Source organism: Asparagus officinalis, chromosome 8 (genome assembly GCF_001876935.1).
Source record: "Asparagus officinalis chromosome 8, Aspof.V1, whole genome shotgun sequence".
Taxonomy (NCBI): Eukaryota; Viridiplantae; Streptophyta; class Magnoliopsida; order Asparagales; family Asparagaceae; genus Asparagus; species Asparagus officinalis.
The window spans coordinates 13,978,195-13,989,833 of record NC_033801.1 but is presented as its reverse complement, the minus strand read 5'-3'; the positions used below and the strand labels follow the sequence as shown (position 1 = coordinate 13,989,833).

Below are 11,639 nucleotides of genomic sequence, written 5' to 3'. Positions count from 1 at the left end.
AACCTTACGGTTCAAAACATTTCGGTTTAAGACAAGTTCCTGTGGGCACAAGTTCCTGTAGCAGCAGCACAACAGCAACAACGTCGGGATCGACGTTCGTTTTCAGCACGCGATGTTCGTGTTCCACGCACGCGAGAGGATTTTCAGCTCTCGACGTTCGTGTTCCACGCTCGTGAGAGAATTTCCAGCAGCAACCAAGAGCTGCCCAAGGACGCTATTTATAGGCCTCTAAGGCCAGCTCAAGAGTCACTAGCAATTAGTGTGACCATTACAATTCTTAATGACAATTAAGATTGTAACATCAATGCATTAAATTGCTCTTAATGCTGTTGTAACTGCTGCATGCATTAACTCCTGAATACAAGGCAATCAATGGACGCGTTGCTACGAAACGCGAGGGTCAAGTCTCAACAAATCAGACGAACCTCGTTTGACAAATGAACGTCGTCAAACAGGCGAACCTCGTATGACGGACGAACCTCGTCGAACGAACGAACATCGTCAAACAGGCGAACCTCGTATGACAGACGAACGTCGTCGAATGAACGAACATCGTCAAACTACGAGAACGCTAGGGTCACCCTCGTGCGAATACATAGCTCGTCTGCATGCTGCGAAGCAGCCTGCGAGGCAACATTCGTGGCGCCAAACAGCGCCACCTCGCCCCGATGCCTCTGTGCGAAGTGCAAAGTGCGCCTAACAAAGCGCCACTTAGCGTCTCAGCCCGATTAGCCCCGATCCCCGGCCCATTGGCCCACGGCCCACGGTCTACTAGAACTTATGAGGGATTAATTCAAATAAAACATTTCTCGGCTTGCTGTTGGCAAGCCTCGGACAAGGGACCTTTTGAAACATCAAAACATAAACTTTCCACTAGGCTACTAAGCATTTATGAAAAGTACTTGTAGTTAATATATATATATAGTTTGAAAACTCATTTTGGAAAGCAGTTTTGACCAAAAAATGTAGTTAATATATATATATAGTTTGAAAACTCATTTTGGAAAGCAGTTTTGACCAAAAAATCCAACAATTGCTATTCCCAACGAGTTACTAAGAAATTGATATTCCCACTTAATTATCAAGGAAGTGATATTCTCACTTAAGTGAGAATGAAAATAACAAAATAAATTTTGGATGAACCATTCTTAAAGATATTCCCACTTAATTCTTTAACCGCGTCCAAACATAAAAACGAAAATGAACATTCCATTCTCACGTCAAATCCATTTCATCGCTATCTTTCATTGCATTCTCATCTGGCTTCAATCATGCAAAACAGGCGTTAACACTTGACTCCTTGTCCCTATTTCATTAATTTATTTTTGAGTAACGTCTTCTCATGATTCATGCTCCTGCGAGACAAACGTGATGTAAATTATTACCAACACTACTCCTTTCTAATTACGGAAGGAAATCCCCGCATAGAAACATCGCTTTACTCCTGACAAAATTTAAAAAAAAAGATAAAATAAAGAAACAAAGAGGGGCAAACTCGTCTTTTCTCCTCACCATTCCACGGGCTCCTGCCATATAACTACCCCGGATTCACTCCGCGTCCGCACCGCCAAACCACCCTTGATTTCGTTTCAAGGAAACCTCGAAGCTCAGAAACTCGAAAGCCGAGGAACAGGGGGGAAAATAAAAAGAGAACGAGAGCGAGGGGGCAAAAAAAAAAACTAGGGTTTTATTTTAACAAAATGGACGAAAGGGAATCGAGGAGGAGGAAGAAGAGGGTGAGCCTCGTCGGCCACGTGCCGATCATTTGCGCGCCACCGCGATCTCGAGAGGGGATCTATCAGAGGGACGGCAGCCACTATAGCTCTCCAGCGGCATGCTGCCCTCGCTCGGCGCTCGAAGCAATCGCAGGGTTAAGCTTCGTGGATTCATTGTATCTCCCTACGATAAGAGATATCGGTAATAATTTGCGACAAACTAGATCAAATTTTTTTTTATATTTATTTATTATTTTTTAAAATTTATTACATGTTACTATTATGATATGATATATCTGGGGTCGAACTCTATTGAATATTCTATGATATGCTCGATGCTAAAAGGTATTGTTTTGTAGCTTTCTGTTTATTTTCGTTGATTGATTAATTGAGGGTGGGGGAGCTCGGGGGACGTGTTAAGATGGTGGGGTTGGATTGTGGAAAATTTTCGATCGGCTGGTTGTATATTTTCTTACACGGGGATTTTAGCGAGAGAAAAGTTGAAACAATTGATTAATTTTGATAGGATTGATAGCGGATGACACGAGAAATCTGAAAAGTTTCAAATAATCTACTCCTCTATAAAATGGGAGAACCCAACGTTCACTATTCATATATTTTTTTGAAAATAGCACAGTAACACACTGGAATACTGTAGCGTAGTGTATGCGGATACTGTAGCAGATGCGGATACTGTAGCAATCCAAAATTCAGAAATACTGCAGCAATTATAAACCAGGATTACTGTAGCGGGGGAAAAATAAATAACATGTTTTGCACGGTGTTCACACTAGTTATAGTCACTTTGTGGAAAGTGCTAGGCTTGATGTTGTTGTTTAAACTTTTGGGTGACACATAATACCTTGAATTTCTGCACGGGCTCATGTGTCTTGACAAGTACTTTCCATGTGAACCAGATATTATTATACTAAGGTCCAAGGACAAGGCACTATTTTTTATTTTTTGGAACTTGATCATTGGCAATACTATTAGTGAATGTTACTTAAACCAATCCTTTTGAAAAGTCCTGATGTGTAGGGTGGCAGTTTAATAACTATCAAATTCAACTATTGGATTGCAGATAGACCTCCGGTAGTTTCGCTGTTTTAAACTTACTACCCCTCTTGTTGTATTTTTGCAAGTAGACCCCTGTGTGAAACTTTTTTACCCTTTAAACCTTTGGGGTCTATCTGTCAAAACAATTCTTTTTATCTGAGGGTGACGAGGGTAGCAGAGCCAAAAAATATCACTTGTGGAGTCTATCAGCAAAAATAAAACTAGAAGGGTAGTACGCTCAAACAGCTATACTATGGCCCCTTATTTTTTAAATCTCAACCCTTTGAGTTGGTAAATGGTGAGAAAACCATGGACAATAGAATGAGAAGAATTCTTGAGAATGAGATGGTGTTAAAATTTGTTGATTAGGTTAGGAATGTCTAATCGTGCTTCTTTGTCCATGAAGGGCTAGGGACTTACAAAATGAGTTGATACTGCACATAATTCTCCATGTAGCTAACTCTTTCTTAAGAAGAAAATGTTGTTGCAGAGATAACTCCAATCTTAGACAAAGACAAAGGTAAGATGGAATTTTGTTAAACTTTTTCTTTTTCTATGTGCTAAATTAAGGAAATTTAAGGACCTGTGGTTTTGCTGTTTAAGTTATTCCATCCTACCAGTTGATTATGTATCTGATACTGATCCTGTTGCTAGTTTGTTGCAGGGCATGGCAAACCTTTCTGATCCTTTTGGTTGTCTATACAGCATGGGTATCTCCATTTGAATTCGGGTTCGTCAACAGACCAAGAGGAGCTCTAGCCGTTACAGACAATATTGTTAACGCATTCTTTTTTGTGGACATCATCTTGACCTTTTTCGTGGCCTATCTTGATAGAGTCACATATCTTCTGATAGACGAACACAAGCGGATTGCAAGGAAATATGTATTCAGCTGGTTTATTCTGGATCTTATTTCCACTATTCCTAATGAACTCGCTCGGAAGATACTTCCAGAAAATGTCCGAGATTTTGGATTCTTTAACATGCTTCGCTTGTGGCGTCTTCGGAGAGTTAGTTCTCTTTTTGCTCGGTATGATTGCTCCTGTCATTCCAATTTCTAAAGTCATCTTTGTCTCTCTGGATTTCCTTAATCTTATTTGTATTTAGTTAAGCTATAGATGTTTTTTTCCTTTAGTTTGATGGTATTGTGGTGTTTAAAAACTCTTGGTTTGTTTAAATGAGTCGTACTATAAAGGTCAGACTTTCAAATATTGGACTCATGTTTATTTTTCTATGTTCTGCTAGAAGTGACGAAGTTCTAGCCTTAGTAGGTCATAACACGCTCTTCTGCGCTCTGTGATCCTGTTCTCAAAACTATATATCTTTTATTAACTTGGTACGTTTTACTTTATATTTGAAAGACTTAATTGCTTTCACATTATAACATGTGCAGCTAACATGGTTCAACTGTCGCTTTAAATTCCTAGTTCAATATAATATCTATTTAAAATTTCAATTAGCATCTTAATTAATTTTTTTACTGGATATAGTCATTTTGCATCTGAAAGACAAGTGTTTTCCAAGTTAAACCACATCTATGTACCAAACAAACAGCATTTCAGGTTTTTCTGCAGATTCATACTATAATATAATATCTATGTTAAACATTTTTTCCCGGTTAATATAGAAGATTAGTTGAAGCACCTCCCCCTCTTCTCTTCCTTTATGTCCCCAAACTCAAATAATTTGGCCTCAGATGTATGTGTTGGCTTGAAAAGAATATTCGTTCTGGTATTTGCTCAATGCTCATTACCAACATTTGGTAGACTGCATTAGTGAGGACATTATTGACAACTTGGACACCATCTTGTTATTGAACCATAATTTTCGACTTGGAAAAAATAATCCCACCAAAGGATAGTGCAAGATACATGAACATTTGAACGCATAATTGAATAAGAACATATCACATGCCTATAGAACCAGCTATCTTGTATGGATTGGATTGTCAAATATTAAGAAACTACATGTTACCTAGTATGTTTCTGAAAAAGGAGTGCAGCTAAGTTATAAATATTGAGATGGTGATTGAAATATACAAAACTATAAGATGAGAAAGTATTTGCACTTCAATAAATTGGGATACCTTCAACCGAGATAGGATTAGAAGGTAGAATTTGTTTCAGATGGTTTGGACGTGTTTAACAGAGAAACTGTTTCACAAAGAATGTAGATGGTAATTTAGCGAGTGGCAAGGTAGGGGTAGATCCATACAAAGATAAATATGGAAATTAAAAATATAGGATGGTTCCTAACTTGGGAGAGGAGATTGGTCCCTAACTTGGGTTGGGGGATCAGAGCTGAATGAAACCTGAGTTATGTAGCTTCCTCATAAATATTTGTTGGATAAGTACCCTTTTGTTTGTTATATCTGTAGTAATTTCGCTAAACTATCAGACAAAGAAGAAAATTTATTGTTATTATTTTCGCTTAACCAGGCAAGTTGCCCAGGGACAAAGAATAAAACTTCTTGTACGGAGAATATTTATTTTTATGCCAACCCAAGGGAGAACATTTAAGTTGAACTTTTCTCTTATATTATATAAGCATATTCCTTATACAACTTAGTTCTCTGGAGTTAAACCTGTACTATGAGAAAAAGAAGAGAAAAATAATTCTGCGATTCTTTCGTTCTAACTTGCCAAGGGAAAATTTGTGGGATATTTTAATGACTTCCCCACTGCACTGCATTGGCTTAGGGGCTGTTTGGTTGTTTTCCAAAAAAAAATCGGAAATGGAAAACTCACATTTCAACTCATTTCAAGCGATTTCAAGACACTTCCCGCATTTCTTTTTTTTGTTTGTTTCGCAATGAAATCACCGTCATGTCACATAAGAAACAAATCCACCTGCAATAGTAACATCGTTTCGATTTCCATTTCTTGTGTTTGTTTGAACATAAAAAAAATGACATGGAAATCAACCGCAATAGTAACGGTGTTTTCAGCAATTAAATAATTTGTTTTATTCACAGTCACTGTTTCAACAGTGCTTTTAGTAATTAAAAATTCATTGAAGTGACATTTTCAAGTGTTCTCAGAGGTTTTTGGTGTGAAAATACTTTTCTTAAAAATCTGACGTGTCATCCTACGTGGCACCCTCATTTCTTTAAATCACAAAACGAAACAAACATGTGATTTGGAAATCGGTTGAAACCAAAATCCTACATGGCAGGGGGGTTTCTTGAAATCTGACGTGGCGGGGGGTTTCTCATTTTTTTAGCAAACAAACAGCCCCTTAGGAGAAATAAAAGAAGTAAAAATGTGGGGAATTTTTTTGTCCAAATCTTTTTTTAGTTTTCTAGTATACTGAATCTAAATTATATGAAAACACTTTAATCTTCTTTCTACTTCTGTGCTTTGATTTGCCAGATTAGAGAAAGACAGGAACTTCAATTATTTCTTGATTCGATGTGCAAAACTTATTTGTGTAAGTTGCTTACCTTTTAGATATCTCCGTATTTCCCCCCTGTAATTAGACCAGCATTGAATCCAACTGGATTGTTCCATAGGTCACCCTCTTTGCTGTACATTGTGCTGGGTGCTTCTACTACCTTCTTGCAGCAAGATATCCGGATCCAAGCTTGACATGGATTGGAGCTTCTATGCCAGATTTTCATAATAGAAGCTTGTGGATCCGTTATGTGACTGCAATGTATTGGTCAATTACCACTCTTACAACTGTCGGGTATGGAGACTTGCATCCCCAGAACATGGGGGAGATGATCTTTGACATTGCTTACATGCTCTTCAATTTAGGATTGACATCATATTTGATTGGAAATATGACCAATTTGGTAGTTCATGGGACCAGCCGAACTAGAAAGTTTGTGAGTTTCCTTCTCATTGTCGCCTCTGGCCTTGTTCCTAAAGCTTAAAGTGTAATGCTTACCTTCTTAACCTTCCAGTACCACCAATGAACATATAGGTGTATTGAAATGCAGAGAGATACAATTCAAGCGGCATCAAGTTTTGCACAAAGAAACCAACTCCCAGACCGACTCCAAGATCAGATGCTCGCCCATCTCTGTTTGAAGTTTAGGACAGACTCAGAGGGGCTCCAACAACAAGAGACTCTTGATGCCCTACCTAAGGCCATTCGATCTAGCATTTCTCATTACTTGTTTTATAATCTTGTTATGAAAGTCTACCTATTCAAGGGGGTTTCTTGTGACCTACTTTTCCAACTGGTATGACACTAAATGTTGCTGACATGCTGGTCCCTTGTACATCACTACTCACCCTTTTACTTTGATAATTACAGGTGTCAGAAATGAGAGCTGAGTATTTTCCTCCAAGAGAAGATGTAGTCTTGCAGAATGAAGCGCCAACAGACTTTTATATACTGGTCACTGGTTCTGTGGTAAGAACGAAAAAAACATTTTCCCCTAAAAGATAAACTTAGAATGGAGTTATATTATTCAATGTAGAGATACGCTGCCCAGTAATTAAGAAGGTTACTTTCAAGTTCTAATTAAGGTTTAAAGCCAACTTACCATGTGCCCAATATTGATTTATCATCCATCCTTTCAGGACTTGATAGATGAAAAGAATGGGACTGAGCAGGTAAGTTTTCATTTTGTTGGTTTATAAGTCAAATAGTTGTTAAAGATTGATATCCTAATTGTTGGTGTAAAGCAATCCTAGATTTTTTTTTTCAATTACAGGTTGTTGGAGAGGCCAAGTCTGGTGATGTTTTTGGAGAGATTGGAGTACTATGTTATAGGCCGCAGCTGCTGACAGCCCGCACCAAGAAGTTGTGTCAGCTATTGCGTTTAAATCGTACTTCATTCCTTAGTATCGTGCAATCAAATGTTGGAGATGGAACTATAATCATGAGCAATCTATTACAGGTTCGTAATTGAATACCCTTTTAACTAATTTGAGGTTTAGGCTTCTCCACACAAAAAAACGCCCTCAAACATGTACACATATCTTGGTCAAACATATGTATATTCATAAACTCAGCAGATTAAGAAAGTATGCTCAAAAGCTGAACAGTCTTTCTTTTTTCCCCCTTGGTGGATTACAGTATTTGGAAGAGCACAAGGATAATGGAATGGGTGGAATCCTAAGTGAGGTACAGAGGCTGTTGACTCGAGGTCGGCTTGATCTGCCGCTCACATTATGTGGTGCCATTAATAGAGGAGATGATTTGATATTGGAACAGCTTCTGAAACGTGGTCTTGATCCAAATGAATCCGACAGTACTGATCACACAGCACTGGTATGTTTTATAAGATCTTTATTTTTCATGATGATTGTAAGCTCTTTATTGTTCATGATGATTAATTTTCCATGTGAAAAATATGTTGAAGTAAATTATTCTTGATTTGCAATTTTTTCCCTGTCATAATCAGCACATAGCAGCTTCCAAAGGAAATGTAAATGCTGCTCGTCTCCTGCTTGATTATGGAGCAAATCCCAACAGCAAAGGTATGATGCAAACAATCTGGCAGTCTCCTTGTGTTCTTTTTAATTCATGATTTACACTTTGTATAGGAAGATGAGGGTAAGGGGCAGATGAAAGGATATTAACAGAGAAATGCTTTATTGTTCTTTAGTATGGATAATTTTTTTCCTGCCTAACAAACTAGCGATCATCTACTGAAATGCATGATCTACACTGGCCATTCTTGTGCAATGGGTGTGGGTGAAATTTATACCTGCAGCTTGGGGAATTTTTAGCCATCAATCAAGTAGTCCCTTCTGTAGTGTATTGAATAGCCCTTCATTTTACAAACATCAAATGAATAGGTTGTAAACATTCAAGCATATGGCTTTTTGTGCAAATATCATATCAAGAAACATTAATTGATCAAAATGAAGGAAACGGATTATCCATTTGGATGACCCTTAGTAGATAGGATGGCCCAATGAAGCACTACCCTACATACTCAGAGACAAATACATGCACATGTGCATATGTGTAACATAATGGTTGGGGCATAACAAGTAAAATTGATTGCGTCATGATCTTTTTATTTCCTCATCTTTTCCCCCTCTTCATTTTTCTACTTGGCACCAAACAGATCAATATCTGTCTAGTTTCCTTTCATTTCACAGAAACAGGTGATACCTCCCTCTTTCACCCTAGTACTTTACTATCACAATATTAAATCTACACGTTCTCTAACATTTACTTGAATGTTATCAAAACAAGTTAATCCTGGACAGTATAGTTTACAAACTAACATATCTGCTGCATTCTTGTTCAGATCTCCAAGGAAGCGTGCCTTTGTGGGAAGCCATCCTTGGAAAGCATGATGCTGTTGTCAAGATTCTCTTAGACAAAGGTGCAAATCTCTCTGCCGGTGATGTCAGTTTATTTGCATGCATTGCTGCTGAGCAAAATAACCTCGAGTTAGTAAAGGACATTGTGCACTATGGAGGAGAAGTAACTTTACCCAGGGCTGATGGCAACACTGCCCTTCACTTAGCTGTTTCAGAAGGAAACATTGAAATGGTGAAGTTCTTGGTGGACCAAGGAGCGGAAATCGACAAGCTCAATAACTTTGGATGGACCCCTCGTGGCCTAGCCGATCAACAAGATCACGAAGAGATCAAAAGTTTCTTCCAAAGCAAAAGAGCTTGCTCAGATGATATTGACATCAAGATTAGTTCCAGGGAACCAGCAGTTAATTTCATTGGGAGATTTCGTAGTGAGCCAGTGATCCATTATTTCACCGATGAAGGCTCAAATTCATCAAGAGGCAGGATTCATGGGATTAGTAGTCATCGAAGGAGAAAGATTACTAATTTTCAGAACTCTTTATTTGGGATCATGTCAGCAGCTCATGGAAGTAATAGTAACGATGGATTGCTATCAGTAATGCCTCCTCTTAGTAGGAGAAGCATTGATGACCAAAATCCTCTTAGAGTAACAATTTGTTGTCCTGAGAAGGGGCACAATGGTGGCAAGCTCGTCCTTTTGCCAGGATCTATCAAAGAGTTACTTGAGATCGGAGCTAAAAAATTTGGGTTCTTGCCAACTAAAGTCCTTAGCCAAGATGGAGCCGAGATAAGTGGGTTGGATGTTCTCAGAGATGGTGACCGCCTTCTTCTAGTGAGCGATGATTGGAGTGGTGAGGTTGACAATGTTCGAAAAATGGTAGATTCATGATGATGTGTAGAGAAAAAAGGCGTCTGTATGTTTGTATCGAGGAATTTGAGTTCAGATTTCCCTCAAGACTTGAATCTGAAAACAAGGGTACATCACATGAGGAACAAAATGGATTGCATTTCTTACGTACAAGTTTTTTGTCAAAAACTAGCGATTATCGGATGCAAAATGTACGACAGATAGACAAAAATTTTGTACTATACAATATACAAGGAAAGCAAAAAAATATATGAAAATTTTAAAATGAGCAAACAGGAAAAAGAAAAAGAAAATTCTGCATCTTGGTAATGTGTTGCGTTTAGTTTCGATACCGAGGGGACCAGAAAATTGGTTGACTGTTTTTTTTTTTTTTGCTTTTGGGGACCTATTGCAGAACAATATTGTGTAGTATCACGTCCTTGTGGTTTAACCTGAGCAAAGTACTGTTATAAATTGTTGAGCCAAAGAGTGGAACAATATCTTACGTACTAGTATTTTTTAGAGTGGATATTTTGTACAAATATTTGTTTTGTATGAAAGTTAAAGGGTGAAACTGAAAGGGCAAAGAGATATAACGCCACTCTGATCCAATATTTTTTACGCTTTTGAAGTTTAGAAAAAATTAAGGCTGAAAGCTCATCGTTAAAACATTTTCAGTTTTCCATTTCTAATTTTCATTTCTCCTCATTTAGGAGGGAACTAGAACGAGAAATATCATATGTCAAAAAAACTCCGTCCTTCTACGTGTTACTCTCATTTAAACAAATACCGAAATAAAGTTCTTATCTTTTCGCATCTCTATTTGCACTTTCACTGTCCCAAATATTTGCCGATATTTAAGTCCAATCTTATAGTCCAGATTGCACACCAGATTTACTCCTTTCATGAAAACTGTACTATTTTCTTCAGCCAAAGAGGTACCAATCATTGTATCAATTGTTAGAATCGCAAAGTCTAACGAGTCAAAAATTGTCATCTTTTCGGTGCACATTAAATGTAGTAGACTAGATCAATTGGATACTTTCTATATAGGCTTTAAAAGTAATTTCTAAATGCCAATTCTCAATGGTCTTGGACAGCAATTCTCAGTGAATCTTACAAATGTACTGATTTATGAAGAAATTACAGAAACTCAGAAGAATCAGGCAAACCAGGCGGCGGTCGACCGGTCCGGTCGACCGCATTCGTGCACAAGGCTTCCTGTGCGTCTGGAAGGAGATCGGTCGACCGGTGCGGTCGACCGACGGTTCTCTGGAGTTTGGGTTTTCTACTGAGAGCTGGTCGGTCGACCGGGCCGGTCGACCGGAATTGATCGCGGTCGACCGGTCCGGTCGACCGACGCTGTTTTGGGCTGGGCTTTCAGGTTTTCGACCCGATTCGTTTTGTAAGTTCTATATATACCTAAACCTGTTTGTTTAGGGTAGAGGTTGGACGAATTTGAGCAGCCAAAGAGAGAGAATCATTGCATCCAATTGTGAGAGAGCTTTGAGAGATCTAGAGCTTTGTTTTAGGGTTTGGTCTGAGAGATTTGTAACCCTATTTGTATTCTCTTGATTTCTAGTAGAAAGAACTCCCCCCTCCTTGCCCCGTGGACGTAGGCAACTTGCCGAACCACGTAAATTGTGTGTTCTTGCTGTGATTGTGGTTTGCATATTGTTTGTGGTTTAGTTCGAGTTATTGTTCGTGTTGCCCTAGAAAGCTTCCGCCGCGCACAACAATTGGTATCAGAGCTAGATCGACAACATGGGAGATGCAAGCACGTCAGGT

The 11,639-nt window shown here is 38.5% G+C and overlaps 1 protein-coding gene across 1 annotated transcript; it reads left to right on the top strand.

Moving 5' to 3' along the window:
- On the top strand, positions 1,758–10,339 carry LOC109820626 (potassium channel AKT1-like). The gene is made up of 11 exons (XM_020386801.1): positions 1,758–1,917; positions 3,436–3,801; positions 6,143–6,200; positions 6,283–6,600; positions 6,715–6,960; positions 7,035–7,133; positions 7,304–7,336; positions 7,438–7,623; positions 7,803–7,997; positions 8,131–8,206; positions 8,989–10,339. The coding sequence occupies exons 1-11, from the start codon at positions 1,835–1,837 to the stop codon at positions 9,891–9,893; spliced, it is 2,565 nt and encodes an 854-aa protein (XP_020242390.1). The 5' UTR covers positions 1,758–1,834; the 3' UTR covers positions 9,894–10,339.

What these genes read in the sequence shown, in the direction of transcription:
- LOC109820626 (XM_020386801.1), top strand. Translation starts at nt 1,835, where the DNA reads ATGCTGCCCTCGCTCGGCGCTCGAAGCAATCGCAGGGTTAAGCTTCGT. An exon ending in GATGTGCAAAACTTATTTGT is followed by an intron (nt 6,201 to 6,282) that starts GTAAGTTGCTTA and finishes ATTGTTCCATAG; the next exon opens with GTCACCCTCTTTGCTGTACA. An exon ending in TCATGAGCAATCTATTACAG is followed by an intron (nt 7,624 to 7,802) that starts GTTCGTAATTGA and finishes GGTGGATTACAG; the next exon opens with TATTTGGAAGAGCACAAGGA.